The sequence below is a fragment of the Onthophagus taurus genome, chromosome 7, assembly GCF_036711975.1.
Source record: "Onthophagus taurus isolate NC chromosome 7, IU_Otau_3.0, whole genome shotgun sequence".
In the NCBI taxonomy this organism is placed as follows: domain Eukaryota; kingdom Metazoa; phylum Arthropoda; class Insecta; order Coleoptera; family Scarabaeidae; genus Onthophagus; species Onthophagus taurus.
The window spans coordinates 6097093-6122743 of NC_091972.1; the positions used below are offsets into that span (position 1 = coordinate 6097093).

At 34.6% G+C, this 25651-nt stretch overlaps 1 protein-coding gene and 1 long non-coding RNA gene across 4 annotated transcripts in view; both read right to left on the reverse strand.

The window, feature by feature from the left end:
• LOC111418888 (Sox box protein 15) overlaps positions 1-25651 on the reverse strand; it is an 86918-nt gene that overhangs the window by 44709 nt on the left and 16558 nt on the right. For all 3 annotated transcript variants that reach the window (XM_023051591.2, XM_071197349.1, XM_071197348.1), the window contains one exon: positions 7743-8233. In XM_023051591.2, the coding sequence (XP_022907359.1) occupies positions 7743-8233 (491 nt within the window). The remainder of the gene's footprint in view (positions 1-7742; positions 8234-25651) is intronic.
• On the reverse strand, positions 23434-24542 carry LOC139430405 (uncharacterized). The gene is made up of 2 exons (XR_011640892.1): positions 24154-24542; positions 23434-24095 (listed from the first exon to the last, which is right to left on the reverse strand). It is a non-coding gene; the product is annotated as an uncharacterized lncRNA (long non-coding RNA).

The window sequence follows — 25651 nt, forward strand, 5'->3', positions numbered from 1 at the left end:
AAATGAAATGGGTACATATCACCCCAGCTCCATCTATATCATTAGCCTTAAAGATTTAGACATCAAATTAAGTTTATTACCATAATATATAGGAAACGAACTCTATTATAGTACATGTAACAAGTAGACTAACCCAAGCCTGCAACTTTCATGGTTTCCTTGAAGTCTTAGAAGTAATCCAAATATTGATTTGGGTTGGGTTACTATTTATCTCCAATTAAATGCAAATTTCAGTCTTAGTTGGACAGAACTTATCAGAATAAAGTACTCTAGGATTCAATTTATAGCTTGGGTTTGTTTGGAATTGGATTGATTTGATACTTGAATCTATATTGAGGATGAATTGTCTAAATTATATTGAAATGATGAAAAAAGAATTAGATCCAAAAAGCAAAAAGATTGAAAGTTATTTGTTGAGTGTATAGTAAGATTACAAACAGAATATGTTTAGGCAAAGTAGATATCGTTGGCAATGCAAAGTGGGTATGGGTATATAGTATATACCGTCGAGATTCGCTCGGCAGTAGAGGACAATTCGAGTCGGCTTTGGTTCCTTTGTGCGGTCGGCGAACAGCAAAAGAACAGCGGCGACACAGCGCGCACGGCCTCCCTTGACCGCGCATCCGTAACGTACGATAATGCGGACAAACGAGATTTGTGCATCTCATTAGGCAGCGATTAATGGGGGCCCCTCGCGCCGGTTGAGCGCCGCCGCGATCGCGTCCCCGCCGCCAGAGGCCGCTCGCAGAGTTCCTGCCCCCGTCGCGACTCGATTGGGTCGCTCGACTCTGTACCGGCCAATAGACGGCCGCCTCCAATTATTCCCGTTTATTTTGTTTTAAGGCCGACTGGCATATAAAATGGCCGAATTGACTTTCCGCTTTATCGCTTTCACATTGATTGGGTTAGGAGCTGAGGCGGCCCGTTTCCAGACCGCCTTCGATCTCTCCTCGCCTTCGTCTTCAAGATACAATTTTTCCGTAGCAGGATTGAAAAAGATAGAGAAGAACGTCTGCTCGACCCTTTTACGCCGCCGCCAGCTCCTTTTGTTTTCAACGAAGGTACCAACCGTCTTTGTTTCGTGACCATTACGCAGGTTTTCTTTGGGGATTACCAACTGCGGTAACTTAATGGTTAAAATATTTAACGATTTATTATAATGGATGTATTGTATAAGATAAAAATAAAAACATGATTGCATATATACAACTTTTCTTATCATCAGATAAAATAGTAACTTTAGAGATACAAATAGACTCCTGATGATGACGTTTTTAATGAATTTATTGTCGAAACCTGTGTATCGAATATATTTAGCACCACCCTTTTTATATTAGATCATTAGAAAAGAAAATTACCTTTTGTAATTGAAACGTTAGATTTTGTTCAATTGATTATGAATCAACAATAAACCACAAGATGTTGCATTATATAATTCTTTTTAGCAACACTTCCAAGAGAAATAGAACATCGCTCAAGTTGTAATGTTATATTTAGCTTTCGTATCTCTTGTTCATCACGTAGTGTTAAATATAGAAAAGGTTATACATCAATGATCCATAATTCATGGTTAGATATCGCGAATACGTAATCGTCCAATTAACCGCTTCGTTCAAAGGGGATTAAAATTTCAATTTCAATATGTGGGCAGCCGAATAAATGTTGCTTCGTTACCAATGGAAATCACTTACCTTCGCCTTCTTCAGCTTGTATAGTTAAGATTAAAGTCAAACGTTGAGGTCGTACTTGGAAGCGTATTAAAATGGCATCGGGCACATTCTATCGAGATCGGGGTCGACGAGTTGCGTAAAATCGTCATCGACCTAATCACGAACCCGCTTATTCAACGGAGATTTTATCGATCACCCGTTATAATTAGAGGGGGATGAAGACGGGATTTTCTATTTCTATTTGCATGTCGTTCGCAATTGCCGAGATTTGACCTTACACAATTGAGATGGTTCAGTTAGATAGTAAATCTAATACTGAAGGACTTTTTTGCTTCTGGATTGCTGGAATCGATTCCGCGAAAGAATTGAGAAATCACCATCGCCGGTTATTTCTTAACGTCGAATTAAACTTTGACATTACGTTTAATACCGGAATCTTATCTTCCTTTCTCGTAAACCCCGATACAAACAAAATAAATTATTAATTTATACGGATTTCACAATCTCAACACCAGTAACCCAGTCATTTATAAATAATTTAAAATCCTTTTTTAAAATTAATTCTAAATCTATTACGCTTGGCATATACAACATCTTGTAACTTAAGACATACCAGGAATTTCATATACTATAACTCGCAATATATGACTGCAGTAACCATGGTTATGAAACTACTATGCATTTGCACTGTCCCATATAAAATGCAACATAGCTTAATAGTACAAGCATTGGGAAGTTTTGGAAAGGAAAAGTTTTGCTTGGAAAAGCTCGCATTGTTACTATGCAGAACTAACACTACACCTAGAATTAGAATCATTCGGGTTAAGCCGTCTTTAGAGACGTGCGGCTAATCCCAAATGATTCTAGTTTTAGGTATAGTGTTACACTTGCACTGTTACTAGAACCAACATTATACCTAGAACTAGAAACATTCGGGTTTAGCCGTCTTATGAGACGGTTAAAGCCGAATGATTCCAGTTCTAGGTATAGTATCAGTTCTAGTTTTACACATGCACTGACACTAGAACTAACACTAGACCTAGAACTAGAAACATTGAAGTTTTTAATGATACTAATTGGTGTTGACAAAGTTTTTTGATTTAATTTTGAGATAAATTAGTGGTGATATATACTAGAACAATAAATAATGGAGAATTAAAGAATTGTTTTGCAATTATCAAGAAGTGTCATCTCATACTAAAATACGAGTTTCAACAACCATTTAAGATTTTATTGGAAACTTGATGTGCACCTGTGATTCTAAATCGATTTCATGCAACTTTGAAATTCTACAGTATCTCTTTGTCGTTGTCCATTTTGAAACATGAAACGGAACATTAATTTAATTACGATATTGAATGCAATTTTAACAAGGTGTTAATTGATAAATGTTGATTACTTAGTTTGTAAACCAATTTATTTTCAATTTATAGGTTTAAACATCTAAATTTTCTCCTTGATTACTTCCTTACTGTGTTAAAGAATTTTTGAGAATTGAATCGATTTACTGCACGTGTCGATGACGATAAACTAATAAACACTTGAAATCGCGTCGATATTTCAATTTGAATCCGAGGGCGTCCGACGGTGTAAAAGAAATAAAAAAAACGTCGGTTCTCGCGTCGAGGCGTCGATCGCGGCCGCGTATAATTTATTCAAATCGGTGTCGTTTCTTCGGCCCGAAGTCGGCCCGTAATTATACGTCTCGCGAGGTCCCGATCCGCGATGATGTACGGGGCAAAAGTATTTCGCGCACATAAATATTAATTTCACACCTACTACACCCCACCCACAAAGTACTTCAAGAGATTATTTTTTAAATTTTTACAGATTGAGTGGGAAAAAAAACTAAACAGTATAACGATATTTCGATAAAATTATTTAATCGAAAAACACCTTAACTGCGTATAGCAATTAGTAATTAGTTAATAAATGCTTTGTTTGGAGTCTAGTAATGACATCTAGCGGAAAGTAGATTCCCTTTCTGTGTAATATTGCAGATTTAGTCTTCAATGAAATTTTTTTCGATTAATTAATCAAGACACAAAAGCTAAAACAATATCTTCTTGAAAAATTTATAGCTCAATAAGGAAGTGTTTAAATACGGAGGCACAAGGAGAAAAATGTATGCGTAAAAATATCCAGACACAATCAAGGACTTATGATGATTAAGTTAAAACTACCTCGGCTACATCTTAATGATGAATTTTCTGCCATGTGAAGCACCACAACCGTTAAATCTTGATCAGGACAGATCTGAATCTTCTAAAACAATCTAGATAATGTTCAAGGACATATAACTAAAAAGTACTTCAAGGACTAATCATTAAGAATTATAACAAGATTTTTAGACATCTTTATCAGATTAATTTCTGATTGAAACTCAATACTTTGAAATTTTATTCACAGTTAGCTGGTTAAAAAATTCATATGCAAAATTAGTTGTCAAAAAAGTTATTAAAACTGTTGAAAAATAATGATGACCAGTAGTATGGAAATGTAAAAAAAGTAATGTAAGTTATAGATCGTGGTCGAATAAGCTACGTATTGAAGCTCAAATGTAATTTCCTAAACTCACTGAAGTTTAATATGACGTTATTAAGTGTTTTCGCTTTCTGATTAGTAAAGGTTTATAGTCCAACATGCGTTCTATTGTCTACAATTTGCTTACAATATTCTATTCAATCAAATATATACAGTACAATATACTGTCTACCCCTGCTCCTCGTCCCAATCACCTCCCTCAGCTATCTCTTGCCCTCACGCCGCTCTCCGAAAATCTGCCTCCTGGCCGTCGCCTCCTCCCTCAGATCACTACACCCTTTCAACAATTGTTCCAGCGTTTCCCAATCCTCTCCACACAGCCTACACCACCTTTCCGTATCTTCCCCCCAGTACCTATTCCCTCTCCCCTCATTGCCACAGCGGAATCTGGCCACCAATCTCTTCCCTTCCTCATCCCCTTCCATCAACAGATACTTTGGCAGTTCCTCTGTCACTATCTGCCCATACCGTACATTATATCTCCCATCTCGTATCTCCTGCCTCTGTATGTCCCTGTCCCTATCCCTCAGGTCTCTCCATACCTCGCCTCACATCTTCACCTCTTTCCACTCTTCTCTTGTCGATCTCACTTAGTGAATATCACACTCTCACTGCCCATATATCAACCTTCTCTCCTTGATTTCTCTCCAGTACTCACCCAGGATCCTGCAATGCGATCTTCTTTCTAGCCTTTTCTCGTACTTTACTGCTCTTCTCTCAGCTTCCACGCTTACTGCATCCACCTTAACCTCTTCCCTTACAATATACCCTGGAGTCACCCTCGCCAATCCTAGTACCCATCTTCAATACCTTGTTTGTACATTCTCCAGCAATCCTTGTTCTCTCCATCCCCATACTTCGCAATTTACAACATAAAAATTGGTCATCATCGATAAAAATTTTCAAAGACGTAAGGAACAATGACCGTTCTGATCCAAAATTCACTTTAAACAATAACTTTTTCTGGGTATATTTGTATCTGATGGAACTCAAGAGGATTGTTATCTGCCCAAATGTGCATCAACTTCAGAGCCGCGTCAGAGAATGTTTGATGATGTTTATAGTCGGTAATCAGTAAAGAATTTGCAAGAGGCAATGAGTTTAGTTGATTGGGATACAATTAGATAACATATATAAGTTTTAATATTCCGTTCTTGATAATTATTGAGCTGAAATAATGTAGCGTAATCAACGCCTAAAGGTTGCAACGGTTTTGAATAGATGAGAGACATATTGATGCGTTATTGGTTAAAATATTCCCTCCTTCATCGATTGCAGGAAATACGTTAGATTTTGGAAGTATACGTTCCTCAGGATTAGCTTAATCACAGAAAGTAGTTGAATCGAAGAACTGAGTAAATACAATCCAGATCATCATAAACTTTGCAATAAAAGCTGGATTACACTCAGCTGACACTTTTCCTTGTTTTCGTATTCTTTTACAGCTTTAGATTTCAATTTTCTATATGTACAAGAATATCGTACCAGTGTTGCAAAGGATTTCCCAAAACACGATTGAGTTCACATGAACATTTTTGAAATTATAATGTTTGACCCAATCATATGATGCCATATGTATGCACAACATAAGATGATACTTTTTCTGTATAATTCGTCGATAAGAAAATCACTTTGAGTAATATATAGAGAGTAGTATATATTGTTGATGATTAATGTTAATTATTGAGGTTATCATATATATCAAAAAATGTTTGAAATAATTATTATTTAAAATTACATAAGCAGTATTTTCCCAATAACATTTCTTAAAATTTTCGTTGAGTAACTGTATATTGAAATAATTTACATAATTTACATCATTATCATTGACATATAATTTTAATGGAACGTCAAGAAATATTTAAAAAAAGGTTGGGTATTTGAAAAGGACAAAGACTAATTAGGACTTTGATCGACGATTAGAAAATTTATTCATCAACAATAAAATTCTGATGTTGCTGTGAAAAAGCCTCGAAGCGTCGAGAGTATTGTCGTTGTTAGGAGGCCCTATTGACCCCGCTGATTGACAGGGCGCGCCCCCGGGCGCACCTCAAAAACGGCCGATCCTACATCGACGGGCTCCATCGACGCGTTGCCCGTTCATTATTAAAATCAGGATGTTGCTGGGGTCGTTTACATAACGCAAAATCCACTGTTGTTGCGTCCGGTCTCTTTAAATTAACCTCTAAATCAATTTATTTTTATCGATTGTGAAAAAGTTTTAACCGATATAGTCGATTTGCGCACATTGACGCGATAAAATTTAGTCTCGGTTGTAAATTTTCGCCTTCTCAGTTTTCTCGATCGATATACTTCGTACAATAGGCGTCGTGGGTTAAAATTATTTGCTCGATCGTAAAAACTTTTACATCAGGTGATTATGTTACTTCTTTACCTCTTATTCGAGACACCGACAACCGCTTTCATTAAACAAATTAAAAAATATTAATTTACCATTCTTAACAGGAAATAACTAAATAGATTTGCATACAACACTCTGACTAATCTATCTAATTTAAACACATTTTGTATAAAAAAAAAATAAATTAACATTCACTTCAACACGGATCTAAAACATCATCATCAACAATTTCTTTTTCTTCAAAAAAACGACGTAATAACCAACAACTTACGCAACAAACAACCGAACGACAATCAATGTTTTTAAGGATATCCTCATAAATATTTCTTGGCTCGTAGTTTCTTTCTTTCGGGGTCGATAAATTAAAGACCTTCTCGCATTTAATTTTCCCTCGACGATGCGACGACTGGATGTTATAAATTAATTAACCCAAACGGGGCGGCGAAAGCAAAATGAGTCCAGTTTTTCCCGTAGGAGACGAGAACCTGAGGTCCTCGCAAACCCCATTTAGGAATTTATAAATTCAGCGGCCGCACTCTGCTGTAATATTTATAAAGCGGTTTATGGTCGGATCGATGGAGATGTAACTCTCTTGCTCTCGATAAAAATTTCGTAGCCGTTGGATCAAAGCAAAAAAATAAAAAAAGATTCAGCTTGAACCGTAACCGAATCGATCGTTAAAATCCTGCTGGGTTTGTGTCCTGAATGGTTCGAAATCGCATCCTATAACCTTTTAAGGATAATTAAAATGAGGGAAATTGAGAATAACAAACTGAATTGTTCTCTTTGATTGAGTTGTAAGAATTATTTTTAATATTATTATTTTTTTTGTTAGTTGTACATAGGAAAGTATGATGACGTAAAGTACGTTATTATATAAGTTTTTAATTACTCCTCAGCTAAAATTAACACGGTTAATTAAACCGTATATAAATTAGAGAATTTCCCGAAAAAACCCAAGCATTTAAATTTAACGATTTTTTTAACTAAAACATTCTTATCAATGCACCTCAGTTGCTAAACCAAATATTTCCTTGTGATAAACACAATTACCCCAATTCATTGTTTGCTGTCTTTATCTTGACTGTTACTACCTGGTTTTTGCCACCTTTATTTAAAAAACTTTTCAAAAAAAAAATGAAATGAATAAACTTTTCGTAACTTACCTAACATTTTACTAAGATCAGCGTTATGTAAATCTGGATTCTCATCCGCCAACTTCTTCCTTTCATTTTTCGCCCAAACCATAAAGGCGTTCATCGGTCTTCGAATCCTTGCCTCCTTAGGAACTTTCTGCTGTTGACCGCCGGCAATCTTAGGAACGAAATTGTTTCGATTCTGCGCATAAACCGGAAGCGATTCCGCAAAATTCGGCGTTCGCATGTACTCGTTCGTGTAACGTGGACTTTCATAAACGCGATAATCGGAGTACATATTCTGATGATTCATTTCCCACATTGAATCGGCCGCCGATTTCGGTAAAGCCTGAGGTAGAACTTGCGAGGCAGGTATCAACTCTTGATCCTGATAATCGTATCGTGGCGTTAAATGCATCGAATACTGTTGGGATAACAGTGGCGATGGAGAACTTGAAGGTGATAAACAGTTTGAGTAAGGATTTGTTGTAGTTGGTGATGGCGTCGCATCTTCAATAATTCTGGAACAAAATATATAAACTCAGTAAATGGTTTAAAATGTTGCACACTAACAATAAATGTAAAAAGAATTATGAGATCATAATTTTTTTAAGATTTGACTTAATGAAAATAATTTATAGATTGTAATATTAATTATAACCTCAATTTACGGTCAGTATAATAGTAATTAATTTGCGGCATCGAGTTGCAAATTTATGCGCGGGCCTCGATCGCGACGAAGGTAATTGCGGGAGAGATCAGAGTGGAGATACGAAAGTCGACGACGACAACGATGGCAAAAACGACACGAAAAGAGGGAGGAGAGAGAGAAAAAGCCGGCCGCGAATAATAAGGAGACGAAGGAAAAATACCATTAGCACGTCGGCCCGTAATTACTTATGTCACGACGCGTGTTCCGCTAACCGTTACAACACACACACACATTCAAACGCATCGGCCTCCGCCGTCGCGTCAGTTGGTTCGTTTCCTTTCCCTAAGTTCCAAGGAGTAAGTCGTTGATTTCATTTCTATTTTAAAAAAGGTTGGAAGATTTCAGATTTTTGGGTAATAAGTTATTGTTATATCGAGAAATGAAATCGCAAAAGAAATAAGTCCAAGAAGAAACAGCTTAGTGGTAACAAACAGAAGAAACAGTCTAATAAGCCTCATCGATTTGTAACGGTATGTTGGGAAAATTCAATGAGATTCTGAACGTGCTCTCAAATTGTTTTTCATAAAATATTCCCATTCCCAAACATTAATTAGAAGTTGTTTGGCCGTCAAACGCTATCATATTGCATAACCTGATCATAAAGCGAGACTACACAATTAATTTCATGTTAAACCTTATGATTTTGGAACGATATTTTACCTCTTTTTTAATTTTTAGTACTCCAAACGACTGCAAAAAATTTCAAAGAAGAACAAAGAACCTTTTTCATATTATATTCTTTCAAAATTGCAATTATCTAATAAACTATTAAGTACAACTTTAGATATTTGTCTAAAACAATAAATTTGAAATTCATTTATGGTAAATCTGGAATCACAGTGTTGGGTCTGCCAAAAATCAAGTATGTAATTCCAGTAATATTGGAGATAAATGCACTGCAGAACACGTGATTGTTATTTATATTAATAGACTATATCGGAACTCTGCTGATACTAATATGATACCTAGGTACCACATACAGTGTGTCCCTGGATAGATGTTACAAGAGGTATAATGACTTAAAAATTTTTGAAATTTATTTTAAGGCTAAGGAAAATTAAGGCCTGCTTGGTGTGAAGAGAATTTTAAGAATATTTTCATATTTTGTAAACAAAGGCGGTCTTGACAATGAATCGAAAACTATTTTTAGTTTAGGTAAAGTAATCTTTTTGTTCATGATACTGAAAAATTTTATTTAGAAAAGTTGTTCAAAATGAGAAATTATGGTCCTATACAAAATTTCAGAAGGATCTATCTACTTTGGTTGAACCATCACATTTTAGTTTAAATAACATAAATATTGTATAGTAATTGAAATGTGAACTAAAACTGAGGGATAATACAATTTATTTGTCAATATTTGCGACTACTTAAGTCATTTTTTTTTTCATGGCATTTTTCATTGTTTTTTTCTTCTTCACTCTGATCTAATCTGAAATATGGTGGTTTAATTAATCGAGGTAGATCTTTCTGATATTTTGCATAGTGCCATAATTTCTCATTCTGAATAACTTTTCTTGATGATATTTTGCCGTATTATGAACAAAAAGCTTACTTTACCTGAACTCAAAATAGTTTTCGCTTCATTATCAAGGCCGAGTTGATTTTCAAAATATGAAAATATACTTAAAATTCTCTCCACACCAAGCAGGGCTTAATTCCTCAGCCTTGAAATAAAATTCAAACATTTTTAAGTCATTATACCTCTTGTAACATCTATCCTGGGACACACTGTATATGTTGATACACACATTTCAACATAACACATATTTGGAAAATCAAATCTCTGCTGAAATATAAATGGCAAAGGATTTGTAAATACCCTAGTGGTGCAAATATGGGAAATCGTGAAAGAAGTACATATTTGGTACAGAAACCAAATAAAATCAAATAAGAAAAATTTGTTGGGTTTGAATCGCTACCTACACATCCTGATCACTTCAAGAGAGTCGTGGTAATCTTTGTTTTTAAAAAGGGGATTAGGAAAGAAATCACCAAGCCAATATCATCTTATCAAATATAGGTAAAATCTTTGAACAGTTCCTTGTGGCCATAAATTCTTCCATAAGAATCAAAATAATTTTATGGAAGGTACATCAAAGGATGACGAAATACATCAAATGATCTAATCCATGGTGGTTTTAAATAAGAATCACGAAGGGGATAATTAAAACCATCCGGAACGAGACGTAGAGGTTCACCTTGTCAGCATGAAAACCTACTTTTCGAAGAATCTTCTCTCTTTAAACTTGGGCAAGACAAAGTTTTCTTTCTTTTGCTATAAATATAGATTGTAAATATAGCTTTCCCTCATTGAGGCCATATTCAGAATACGCAAGATAGGGTTATTCTATCTAAAACCTAAAACCCAAAGTTAATTTAGTAAAACATTGTAAAGATTATCATTACATATCGCACGAAATCTGTAACGCCTACAAAACCCGGCTTTGCTTTCTGTGCACATTAACGCTATCGATTAGGTAAGTTAATTATGTTATGCTTGCATCATGATTATATTTGTGGTCATAGAAATAAATTGATTGATTGATAGAATAATAAATTAACGACTGATAATTTTCAAGTTCAGTTTTGTTAGTGTTGACGAGCTGTTGCGTCTTATTTTTTATTGATAAAATCACATGCGTCAACATGTGACGTCACTTTATCCACATTCTTTTAAATATTAATCAAATTTTGCCGCGCTTCCAAATCCAACGTGGTTTTAGATTCAAATCCAACAATCAGATATGGTTTTACTTGAAATGTTTTTCTTTGTGTTTCCGTTATCAATAAGTTGATATTAATAGTAAAGTATCGTAATCATCGTCGCTACTGGTCAGTGCTCAGAGAAATCAGTGTTTGGTATACTTTTTTGCAGTATCTGTACATCTCGATTTGTTAGCATCTTAAATGTATTGTTCACTTTTATAATGATAACGTGGATTTATTATTATTTTCTTATGTGTTAATACTCGAATTAATATTGTTTGCTCCGAACCATTAGAAAGAATGCTTAAGTCGCCTTCTTTTACTTTTCATGTTGCTTTTAATGGCTTTATAGTAATGATTTCAGATAAAGTAAATATGTTTTTTTGGCGAGGTGTTTATAAATGAGCAGAGAGATGATGTATATGTAGCAATAACACTTTTGAAATCGTAATTAAATGTTTACTGCAAAGCGAACATGCTTAATAATTTGAGTCTCTAAAACTTAATTTAACCGTAATTTGTATTTAAAAATTTCGATAATCTCTTTTATGACATCTCTCACGGTAAATTTATTTATTTATTTCGTAGTAATTGATCTTATTTACTAGTTACATTGTCATTTACGGAGGGGAGCGGCCGTTTTAGTTTATCAAACTGTCATATTACAGTCACTGAACAATAAAATAAATTAATTATTTTATTTATCTAATATGAATGTGTTAATCACCATTTATTATAGCTCTGAAAAACTTTAAAAAGCTCTGGTCCAATTAATTCTCTAAAAATGTATACAGCAACAAATATTTGCTGTACGATTATATGTGATCAATTCACCATAACCCGAATATGTACATATGTTTGTGAACCAGACTCGTTTTCATAATCACTTTTATCAAACCTGGTAGTTATTATCACACATAAATAACTTTATCATATTTTTTTGGCGTTTTAGATCTAGAATCTTTGTTTCGCCGCTATTAAAATTAGTTCAAAATCTGGTTATTATTGTAAGTTGGTTATTGAAGATAAAAGATTTTTTTAAATTTTCTTTTTGCTTTAATTTGGTGTCACATAAGAATCAAAATCCTTGTGCAAACACGTTTCGTCTACTAGATAACGAATGACCTTCTACCAAATGTTTCGCCAGCAACATAACTTTTTTTTTAATCTTAAAGCACGGTCGTACACGCGCCGGTAATTGTATTTATTTTGATTTTTGCGCTAGATAATATCGAGTATCGCACCAATGTAGAACGATCGAGATATACAATTGATAACGAGGGCAATCGATAACGCGATATTGAAAACAGATATCTAATCCGCCGCAGATATAAATACGTCAAAATATCAAAACTATAGGTGTTATGAGAGAACTACACGAATAACCTTTAAGAAAAAATCAAGAAAAAAATTTTTAAAGTGATTAATGATGATTGTGAGTCACAATCTCTTGCATTGTAACGTTGATAAAATGGTTTTAGTTGGCTTTCAGTCAACTTTTCTTGTAGTATGTAGAACAACAGGAAAACTAATTTTAATGTACGTCTTGTTTTTATTTAAATTATTTAAACACTTCACTGGCGTTTGCCAGAAAACGAATTGTAGTAAAAATATACACGAGCAAAATCTACATTCCTTTCTTTTTAATTTAAATGTTAAATTATTTCGGAATATTCTAGATTTTTATAATTCAAAATAAAATCAGAACGTAAAAAGATAAGAAATTATCTTATTTATAGCGCCCACATAAATTGCATGTGCAGTGAGAATGAGAACCTGGTTACAAAGCGCATTCGTAGTAAATATATATAGGTATATACACGTAGGAGTGACGCAACGTCCGTCGTCCCCTCTAAGTATAGATTCTAAAAAGCAATTAATTAAAATGTCGACGATAAGCACGTGCCCCATTCACTTCGTTTTCAAACAGTTTTTCGCAAATTCCTGCTAATTAAATGCCCCATTTAGAAAACATTTATTACATAAACGTGGAAGGAATTTTACTAAATTTGAGTAAATAAACACAAACTAGTTAATAAATCACAACTATTAATGAATTAATGAACGTAACTTTGTGTTATTTTAAAAATTATTCTAAAACTAAGTATAGATTTATTTTCAATCATTTTCCATGCAGAGCTATCTTGTTAGCATAAACCTTCTCATGTTATTTTCCGAAGACGTATAATTTTAAAACGTATTTGTTTAGCTCTTGGGTCAATTGGGAGTAAATAAATCTCGTCCTGTTGGTTCTTGGGTCGTGCGTTTTGTGTATATACACACACACGAACAAGCTGAACAGTCGTAAGTATAGAGGAAAGGGTGTGACCGCTAATTGAAATACTGCCCTTTTTCCGTCGGCCGCCCACGCAATTTCGTTTGGCGGTCGCGCCCACGCGACCAAGACCAGAACGAACGGTCTGGTTTAAACGCGCGCGCGCGTTCCAGTAGAACGTTTTGATAAAACGGCGTCGTCGTCGTCCGGTTTTTGATTAATGCCGTATGGGTACAGACCACTTTGTAAGTGGGCATTAGCGCCGTCCGTCTCGCAACCAGTTCCTATTAATTTTCGGAACAGCAGGAGCAGTGGCCTATCACCATTCATCTAAACGACTCAAAAAAAGCTTGAATTATGTTTTTTTAATACACTTTTTAGATTTCAAATTAGCTTTTTACTGATTTTGACACACATTCAACTCAGACCATATCATCAAAGTACATCTTCAGTTAAGATGTTAGCGGAAAGCAATTGATATAAATAAGACCACCTAGGTAACTGCGAATTATAATTACGAAATCCCTTAAACCATAATGTTCTAGTTTAGCTATACACTTTCATATTTGACTTAATCGAATCCGTTGATAATGCGCAGCATAAATCAAAATTTTCATGGCCGAAGCAGTAGATTTATGATTGATGTTGTTATGCTTTAATATATTGTAATGTCAAATCAATTGAAGCCAACATTTTTATGCGAACACTCTAAAATTTAAGAATTTTAATGGGAATCTTATTCTTTAATAAATTTGAGATAACCCTGATTGATTAAAAGATTTCACCTCTTGCGATTGACTCAAACAGTTTGAAAAATTGACAAATTTTTCAAAATATAGATAATTGCCTATAAGTTAACCACACTAAATTATTAATAAAACAGTTTCATGTAAAATTTGTTGATTTGATTAAACGTGTGTCTATTGCGCTATCTCAGATATATCGAAAAAAATTTGATACATAAAATTAACGAGAATCATTTATCAGCTATTTTTACGCTGTCATCATGAACTTTTCGTTATTATAATGAAAACATACATCAAAATATTTCATTAAACAATATTGAGGTGACGTTCATTAAACGTACATTAAATATTAATTCAAAAAAATGTTTTAATTCATTGATTTGTTCATTACGATCATGATTCGAATTTGTTAATTAAACGTTTTAGTTAGGGACAGAAAACATTAAAAAAACACGTCAAATAATTGCGAAATAAGGTGTTTGTTATGTTCAGAAATTCGTCAATTCTGCGAATAAAGTACATTATTTGATTAGCCATGTTGTATTAATCATTATTTATAGATTTTTGATTAAATAAGTTAGTTATCATAAAAGTAATCGTGAGTCAAAATCAAACAAACGATGTGATTCAATTTAAAGTTTCTGGAAAAGTTTTTGACTTCGTTCCAAGTAATCACTGTAATGTATATAATTCTACGAAAGTCTGGTATACTTGAATGTGATAGAGTGATGTGTTCAGAATGAAGAATTAATTATGTTTCCAGCACTTAATAGACGTTCATCATAAAATCAAGCCTTTCAAAAATGTCATTATTCTTACTGAATGTTCTCGAGACGTTAGACTGAATATACTGTAAAGCTCAGAACAGATCTAATAGCAGATTGCAAACAATGATAGCAAGAAACAAGGTTTTTGTAAACACTGAAAGTCTATAGTCAGTATCATGGTATTTAAGCAATGTTGTGCTTTCAGGTTCTTTTCGAGACCGTTAGAGATGTTATAATCATTTTGGCATTTTCGAAATGAAGAGATTTTCAATAGCTAATGAAAATGTGGACATAATTGATTTTTTGCGTACACATGGTCACACAGCACACTTACAACACCGTTCATCAGATTTTGACCAATAATTTTAGGTTGAAGAGAAATTTACACAATAATGGTTCCAAAGAACTATTCTCAGTACATAATTGACATAGATGTTTCCATTATCTCTAAGATTCGTATAGGGTGTTTAAGTACTTTAAGTCGTGCTGTAATACTCAAAACCTCGCCAATCATTAGAGCATGGAATGTCACATTTTACCTTAAAATTTCCAAGAACAAAGCATGTTGATTTATTTTTGCGATGTTAAGAAAATTGTCCATAAAGAGTGTATACCTAATTAAATTCTTAAAAGGCTTAAATAGTTGTATTGTGTATTTCAAAAAATATCAGGAATTGACGTTGCGATGGTTAGAAGACTTTCATAACGCATTTATTTAAAATGACGTTTAGTCCCATGAATATAAGTATGATAAATAGACAATTCGTACGTATAGACACATATTGCTTTTGGAACATCCTATTAGTAAAGAAAGTGTTAAAATACTTGGAATAAGATTCCCTCTTATCTTAACCACATCGCCGTTCTAATAAACCACAGAACATAACACCTTTATGTAATAGCTTCAAATAGTTCATAAACCATTAAATTATAGACATCAAAATCATATTGATAAATGATGAGGAGTACAATAGGAGATATCAAAAGCAAAGCAAGAACCAATATCATCCAGGTTTTATTCTTGTTTTTGATTTAGACAAGAAAGACACAGTATTAGTAAACTTGCTACATTTTGGCAAATCTTTGACATTTTTTTGGAAACCCTTTTCCAACTTCACTATGAATATGAACAACTTGTGGAATTCAAAGCAAACTATCTATTTAGGATTTACATGATATCGAATGCTACCAGACATAAATTAAGAGTCTGGGTTTAGGTTGATCGCGAAAGGAAATACCTCAAAAATTTACAAGTGTATCTTGCGTGTCTGAAATTCGTATTGTACTGGAGGATATAACTTATATATAACGACGATGAAGGTCGTTCCGATGAAATCCAGAGTTATCATAAGGACGTCACCTTTTTCAGGTAAAACGTTTCCTTTGCAAAACTACCCAATGCCTATACTATTAAGCTATGTTACATATTATGTGGGACACTGCAAGTGCATAGTAGTTTCGTAACTATAGTTACAACATTTATATATGGCGAGTTATATGAAATTCCCTGTATATTTCAAATTCATACGATTAATTATTTCAAGAGCACTTTTGTATAAACTATCATAAGTAGTTTTTTTTGACATATTTATCAAATAATACATTTCTAACATAAAATTGATTTTTTAATTGTAATAAACAATTAATTCGAGTTTGACACGATGACCATAATAATCATTCTTGAAATCTGTAAATAATTCATATAGCGTCGAGAGTTTGAAAAGCGGGTTCGGTTGATTTTGCGATCGAAACCGGCGCGAACTTGTTTTATGTTTCCTGAGCCGCGCCTGATTGCAGCGTTATATCGGCGCCCGTCCATTAGAAATTGAATTTTAAATTATAGGATCCGCGCAATCTCTCCACCTAGGTAACGGATTGAGATTGAGAAATCTATCGTTTGTCGTATGTGTATATGTCAGGTTTATGGTGTGGCAAGCGCGGGCGGTAGAGATATACTTTAATAACATATCAATAACTCTCCAAAAATAAAATAACAACTTAAGACAACAAAAAACATATCGAGTTATGAAATAATTACCGTACATTTTAAAATTGCTTTTAACAAAGAGAAAGTTGATAAGGTATGGTTTGTGCAACTTGATTTTGTTGCAACTCAACTTATTTTTGTTGTTTTTCTCGTGAGATTGAAAAATGTTAAACCATCAGACGTGACGTCATTACAACTTCAGATAATGGAATGTTATCAGGTACGCGTTCTGGAAGATTATTATTGATAAATAAATTTTTATTTTCGTTTGGTGCCAGGTGAGATGAGAGCGCGTGCACAAAATTACGTAATTTTTGCTTGAATGAAATTGATTAGTAATTTGTCAAAATAAAATCTATAAGAAACAAATTACTAATAATGAATCGTTTAAAAATTAATTTATTTTATTAAATACTTAATGTTTTATGGTTTTCAATGTTAGATAAAATAAATTAACCATTCAATTTTTGAATGTAAACGAGTTGTTAAGTTTTTCTTTGTATGCACGATTTTCATTTTTATTACTAAACGATTAATAATAAAGTCGTATATTTTATTGTTACGAAAACCGTTATAAATAATAGCTTTACAACAACCCTAGAGACTAAACGGTCCCCATTACAAGTGATTTGTTTTCGCATTTTCCGCTCTCTCGGGCAAACGAGAACGTTCACAATGTTTATGTTTATCGTGTGCCTAAGTAGCCACTTGTATCCCTTATCAGATGAAAAACGGTGATCTGATACGTTCAAGACCTGGTTGTATTTATAATTTACCCAAGGTTTTTGTCTCTCACTCATACAAGAAAAAATGAAACTAAGAAAAAATATATAAAACATTACAAGAAATTATTTAGATATTTAGATTAGTGGGTTGTTAAATAACGCGCATAATTTATGGTCATCATTTAGTAAGTCCATTACATCCGGGGGCACACCCTGACGTCCGTCACGGTACGTTGGCTGAGAACATCCGTAGAACGGACGTGGTACTCCCAGGTCAAAGGGTTTAATGTCGACCTTGATGTTTTGTCTTCTTCAACACTTGATACGGTCTAATGAACAATTTACTACAAGAAAAATTTAATTTTCAATATGAAACCCCTTGGTGGACGTTTTCTACCACACAAGAAATTATTTTTACTTTTACAATTACCTACACAACAACAAAAAATTAAGAAAAAATGTAAATGTAATTGAATGAAAAGATAGAAAAAAAATTTATTTGATATTCAATACTCGATTGGTCCTTGAAATATTTAAATAGCAATAGAGTAGACAGTCTGTCGAGTCAATAATACCGTATGTCACCGTTTCGAATGCTTATTATCAACGATAGTTGTTGTCGTCGTAGTCGAGGATTAATCATGAGAAACAGCACGAAAGTACTATTTCTCTGTTAGACTTCTTCTATTTATAACAGTTTAAAGCGGCGCGTATAAATTCCCGATAATTATAAAACATGCTATTTTCCCGACGCGAACGGCAATTACCATCGCGCATCAGGCATTCAAATGCATTCAGCTAATCGTGAGATTAGATCGGCCGATTTCGCAAGAGAGATCCCGGTGCGCAAGATTTTTTCTGAGAAATCTTTTTTCTATCATTCTCTTATATAGGTACTCTAACGTTAAAAGATACACGTGTTGTTGTTTATCCTTTTATCAAGGACTTACGTGACCCTCTAAACACTTTAAATAACTATAGTTCGTCATTAAACTAATTAATCTATCAAAATCTGTTTTTAATAATAATTATTTTTGTTTTATTCGATGTTTTCTTGCACGAGATTTCAAGGTTAAAATGAAGTTTAACACCTGCTTCGTGTGAATACATTTAAAAATTTTAACGAGGAGGATTAAATTGTACAAAATTGTTGCGGTTTTTGTATTAGTACTTTTTTTTATCGTCCTTATCTTGGGTACCTTCAAGTATAACCTCGGCACAATGTCACGCGACTTTATCTAGGTTAGATTTTTTTTCCAACGATAAATCTCTTTTAATTCACCTTCTCAGCTTTGCACCGCGGTGCGTTTCGTAACGAAATCCTTATCGGTTTCGTGTAGTAAGGAGAAAGATAAGAGACTTCGCTTGAATGATCATGAGTTTTCTGATATTGTTATAGAGATATGAAATCGGTGCAAAATTGCAAAACATTAGTCTTTGTTTTAAAACCGATCAATAAAATACATTGGCAAACATACAAAGTATTTCAAAAGTTATCAACCAAATTAAATGTATTAGATAACGTTTGTACCAGTCGGACTTTGTTTTTGAGATATTTTAAAAGATTTTGTTTTATAATTCATCGCGATAAAACTTTTAAGATTGTCAATCAGTCGTAAATATAAATATTCGTTTGGAGAAATATTATGAATATAATTATTGATATATATTTGGACAGGAAATAAAGAAATATATATTTTAAATAAATTGTGTTAAAAATGTTAGTACAGTAAATTGTTCCATAGATAATATATTGTTTATAGATAAACTTGGGGTATTCCCCGAGTTGTCTATACGTTGTATAAATCAAGGACGGTAGTTCTAGCTAAACCTGAAACTTTCTAGTTGTAGGTCTAGTGTTAGTTCTAGCTTTACACTAGCACTGTTACTAGAACTAACACTATATCCAGAACTAGAATCATTCGGGTTTAGCCGTCTTGAGAGACGTGCGGCTAAACTCCTCATGGCAATAGTTCAATCATTTGAAGGAAGAATGCCAGGAGCAGAAATTTTTTGGTTTCATCTTCGTCTATACTTCCTGCCAGTATATCATCGTATTAGACAAAAATACAATCTAAACTTTAAGTAGCATTGTTAATAACAAAGTCGAAATATTTGAGTAACAGATCTCAAGCCGAAAAGTAAACAGATGAAATGGGTTTAATGCGGAGTTATCAACATGTTGTTTAACAATTGGTATTTAGTTGGAATATTTTCAAGGTTTATTTTAAAGAAAACAATTATATCTGTTTGGCACTAAGTGAACAGAAAATTATATAATCTCCAAATGCCAAGAGTAACCAACCATTCAAGTTTTGCTTTTGCTGTGATAAACTTAGTGGAACTTTTTTCAAAATTTTATGAAATGCAAAAAACAGTGATATATGGGTTGGAATAATAATAGGACCTGGAAAAATTGTTTTGGTTGTTGAATTGATCTAACAACGATTTTTAATACTACCAAATATGCAAAGAAAATTTGCACCAATAATAGAACGAAAAAGATTAGCAACTTTAAACTTACGGACAAGTTTAAAGTTACAATTTCTGCAGTAAGTACTTAGCTATTATTAAACTATTTTTATCAAAGTATTAATTAAAAAATGAAATTATATGTGGCAACCTACACCTCAAGCACAACGAAGTTTTCAAAAATAGAATTATAATGATAGCAACATCTTACAAAACACCAAAGGTATTAGAGACTTCGAAACATATCACGTACGATCATCATTAAAAATGTCGAGGTTGTGTGCAAGAATATGGATAAAACAAAACATGATCTAGGAAAAGAACATACAAATTTATTTGTACATAAATTGTGTACGTTTTGATATGTAGGCAAAATGAGATGATTTAATAATGATTCTCCTGAAAGCAAAAATTAGTATTATTTAAGAACTTGTAGATCTTTAGCCATAACTGACAATCAAAATAGCTTTGTGCCTTGATTCGAGGTAATGATAACTTCGATAGTTTAATGTTATGACTTTGGCATTAGCTGCAACTTCGTCAAACTTACAAGTTTTAGAAAAATATTTGAATTTGTATAGTTGTTACTAGCACAACATCTTAAAAATCGTTCATTATTAAAAATTATGTTAAAAAGCAACACCCAAACATGATACAAGTAAGCTTGTAATGTACGTCTCATGGTTTGGAATACAAAAAAGCAATCGACGTCCAAGTCTTATATAACGATGGTCCGTACGTCACGTTTCTATTTATTCTTTATTTGTAAATTATAAATCTATTAGATATACTATCGATATTTATATAAATGACGCGGACGGTATGTTTGTATCAAGATAAAGCGTCACATTATTTTGTGATTATGAAATCTTGTGCACAATGTTTTTCTTCAATATCTATATCTCGCAGACTAAATTTGTTGCTTGAATTTTTGCAAAAGTTTCAATTTATTGCTATTTTTAGCCAATCAATGAGTCAAAATTCGGTGCGTCTGCGAATTTTTGGCATTTGTATAAAAAAAGTCTTTAATATCATAAACCGCAATAGAATTAAGCATCAGATTAAACAAACGTGAAATGTACTCAGAATGACGATGTAAATAAAAAATTCATTTTCAAAATCATCCATGATTTGCAAAAGCTGAAAGTTTGTGAGTTGATGTTTTAAAAAGTGTGTAAGTCGAGAAATACTTCTAGATAGTATGGGAAAGCATCTGTGATGCGAAAACCACCGTTGGTAGGTAATGTCCTTTTAGGGTTCAAGTCTTGATCTGAAAAGGTTAGAAAAGAGAAAGAACGAATGATACGAGTTTAAGTGTATACCGTGACGCAGTAGCAGCACATTGAAAAGGAACCATTCCGTTTGTTCTGGGGCAACTAAAACCATTGGTATTTATAGATAGCAGTCGTCGATTTACGTTCATTTGTTTTCGGGCGGCGGTCGGTTGTTTTAATTTACGCGGAGCGGGTGATTTAGGCGCGCCCGAAAAGGGCATCTTTAAAATTCCGGCCTCCGGCGGCGGTTAGGGCCAATGGCGGCGGCTCCTTGAGTAAAAAACGGGAAATCCGAAAACCGACAGAAATTCCTCGACGCCGAAATTCCGCGCGGGCAAAAACGGCGCGCGAGCTTTTTCTGGGCCCGGCGCCCCCTCGCTCGGTTTCCCCCCGCCTTTATAAGCCGGCCGTGGAGGAACGAACGTGGAGAGTTGGGGCCGCCGCAATAATTCGCGTCCGAGCGCGGTCCGAGTCGAGTTGAGCATTCGCATCACGTGCCGTATTCAGGACCGCGGCGATCTCCTGCTGCACCTCCCCGCTTTTTGCCGTTGCGTCTCCGCAAAAGGATTTAGTAGACAGTTTAAATTCGCACCAGCTCGCCGGCCAATAATTAAGACATTTGCCGCACGGTATCACGTTTAAATCAAGTAGCAACTATGTTAATGGGACGGTGCTTAAGGCGAACTGTTTTTCGCAATTATTCGTATTATTTTATAAACGTCCCCGTGGTCGGAGGAACGGGCTTTTTCAAAAAACGCACACGCTATTCGAAAAACTTTGATGTACGAGTCGAAAACGACGACCACAACATCGTTTTACCCTTCATCAACAAGTATCAACCGCCGCCACCGCCGCCGACGAAAGAGGAAGAAAGAGCCGACCTCGTCCCCCTCCCTTTTCAATCGATATCTCCGCCAATGGCCGTCGTCGGGAACTCGCAAAGAACCTGAAAAACGGACCCGATCCTCCAATCGAGCGGGTGCTCTCTGCGGCGCTAATTGACCGTTAAAAACCGCGCAATCGCTTCTCGGCTCGATTCCAAAATGAGAAGAACGACCCGAGACGCTAAACCTAATATAGAATACCAACCGTACTCTTTATATACAGTGAATTTCACTTAAGATGCAATATACAAAAATATATTTTCAAAGAAACCATGGCGTACCTACTTACTTTGCCCCACATAAAATGTAACATGTCAATATAATTTGACATTACAGTAAAACCTGGGTATAACGGATCAATAGGGGCAACGCAGTGTCCGTTATAGCTCAATAAAAATAGTATCCAACAATCTAGCGCTACATAACAAATAAAACTAGACTAACATTAGCACTAGAACTAGAAATATTCCGTTTAGCCGTACCTCTCTTAAGACCTACCAGCCGTCTTAAAAGTGTAGCGCTAGTTAGTATAAAATATCACTATGTTTCATATTTTTACTGAACTAAAACTAGAACTAACCCTAGACCTAGACTAGAAAGTTTCTGAGTGAGTCTGGAGACGCACGGCTAAACCCGAAACTTTCTAGTTCTAGTGTTAGTTCTAGTTTTAATTGTTATATATCGCTAGATTGTTGTATATTATTATGAGACGCACGGCTAAACCCGAATGTTTCTAGTCCTAGGTCTAATGTTGGTTCTAGTGACAGTGCAAGTGTAAAACTAGAGCTAACACTATACCTAGAACTAAAATCATTCGGCTTTAGCCGTCTTTAGAGACATGTGGCTAAACCCAAATGATTCTACAATGCGATCAAGAAAGCCGGTCCGCTAAAAACTACTTTCCCAAGCGCTTGATACCAATACTTACTGCCCTCGCCACAGCGGTCGCACCCTCCTTCCACTTGTTTTAATAGTGGTGGGGAAATGGGATGCAACTTTTAGTTTAGTAAACATAACCTTAAAAACTCACACGCACAAAATTAAAAATGTTACTCTCGTTAAAGAAAATTCGAAATAAATTCTCTCTGGAGTTAGATTGGTGGATGTAAATTTAAATTATGATGAAAATAATTAAAAAGGATTAATTAATAAAAAGAAAAGCCTTTAAACTATTCTTTTGTAATTAATTTATTTCATAAATCAAAAAAAGATCTTTTATTTTATTATAAAAATAAAGGTTTAGAAGTTTTATTTATTATAAAACGAATTCAAAATCTTGACCATTCTTTTCTAAACATAAAGTGATTCTTCTTTTCATATTATCGAAGACCTGTACAAGTTGCTCTGCAGGCTCTGCAGTTATTTGTTGAACATTGTGTCGTATTGCATCTTCCAATTCTTCTATGGTCTGTAAACGGTTTTTGTAGACAGAATTTTTGAAATGACCGAATAAAAAGAAATCTAGTGGGGTTAGATCGGGTGAGCGAGGTGGCCAACATCCTCTACCAATTACTCAATCATCATAAAATTAATGAAGGAATCTTTTGTTTGTTCGTGTAGTTGCATTGTCATGTTGAAAAAATCCTTCTTCCAATTCATCATCATGTAATTATTCAATGAATTCTTGTAACAAAGCACTTTGACAACTTTCCTAATGTCATGACATAAGGTAATTCACTACATTTTCCAGGCATGTCTCCCTAAATTCCTCTACACAAAGACTTGTTGAATATTTTCATATCCCATTTTGATCTTTTACTCCATTTCGAAGATAAGATTGGAGAAGAAACTTTGAAACTTGTCTTCTTCTAAGGTGAACGGTATGATTTAACCTAAAAATAAATCAACAAAATTTATACCAAACCGATTTAAAATAAAATAATTATTTACCTTAGAGAAAAATCACAATCGAATTTTTGTCTTAATAAAGACAGATAACATTAAATAAAACCGCAATAAATTCATAATGAAATATTGAAAACACCAAACGCCAAAACCAAGAACACGACTCTGAGCTCAGCTGATCGAAACCATTGAAACTAAAAATCGATATCACCTCGTCGACCAATAAGAACGTTGAAAATTAAAAACAAGTAGAGATGGGAGGAGGCTGTGACGAGGAGAGTAAGTATTGGTATCAAGCGCTTGGGAAAGTAGTTTTTAGCGGATCGGCTTTTTTGATCTCTCGGTAGTTCTAGGTATAGTATTAGTTCTACCTAGTAACAGTGCTAGTGTAAAACTAGAACTAACACTAGAACGTTTTGGGTTTAGCCGTGCGTCTCTTAAGACGGAAACTCAGAGATATCATAAGCACATCACCTTTTCCAAGCAAAACTTTTCCTTTGCAAAAGTACCCAATGCCTGTACTATTAAGCTATGTTACATTTTATGTGGAACAGCGCAAGTGCATAGTAGTTGCGTAACTATGGTTACTGCGTTAAGCCATTTATTTCATCCATTTATTGTATTCTGTATCCTCCATAATTCGAAATTCTATGATTTTCTTTTATAATCTATTAAATTTTGATTTTTATTTATTTACTAAATTCTATCACTATCAAAGCACCTGATTACTCCAAGGTCTGTTTTGACGACCGGCGTCAACATACTCAATCCACAGCGATATCGCGTTTTCTTATCGAAAATTCTCGTCAAGGTTGTGTGTACGATCCTATCCTTATAAAACGTACACCATTACGGCCCCATCGTCGACACTTTATCCTTCCCCCCTAGATCCGATTAGAAGAGGAAAAATACGCGTTTCACGTTTCTTTCAGTATACCTGGTTGGTGATCGTTTCTGCGTTGATTTATCGACGTTACGATCGAAACGAATGTAACGACGCCTTCGACGCTTATAAGGGCAATACGGAAAGTGTCGTGACTGAGGAGAAAAACGCGGGATCAAAACGGACCCTGGTTTCTACTCCTCCTTTTCATTCCATTTCAATCTTTCTTCTTCTTCGCGTATAGATTTCCCATCGGCCGCGCTTCACTCATAATGGTACCGAACGTTGTCGTAAATCTCGTTCAAGTCGCGCGGTCACGTCTCAAGGAGTTAGCAGCAGCAGCCCCGCGTGCGGGATTCCGCTCGTTTGTCACTAACTAGTGAAGACATTACTGCCTTTCGTAGGAGCGCGACTCGAAGACGGACGAATTGTCGCCGGCATCCGTGTACAACCAACCGATCGCCATTACTTTTTATGGTTCATATTTGCAGGAAGCGGTGAGGGAACCGCAGCGCTCTCCAAGTCTCTTGACGAAGAAGAAATAAAATAAAAAAAAAGAAACAGACGAATGGTTGTTGGCGGCGGCACCAAGAAGAAGAAGAAAAGAACGGCTAGTCGCTGCTAGACGGAATGTTTCCAACGCAGATTCCGAAATCGTCA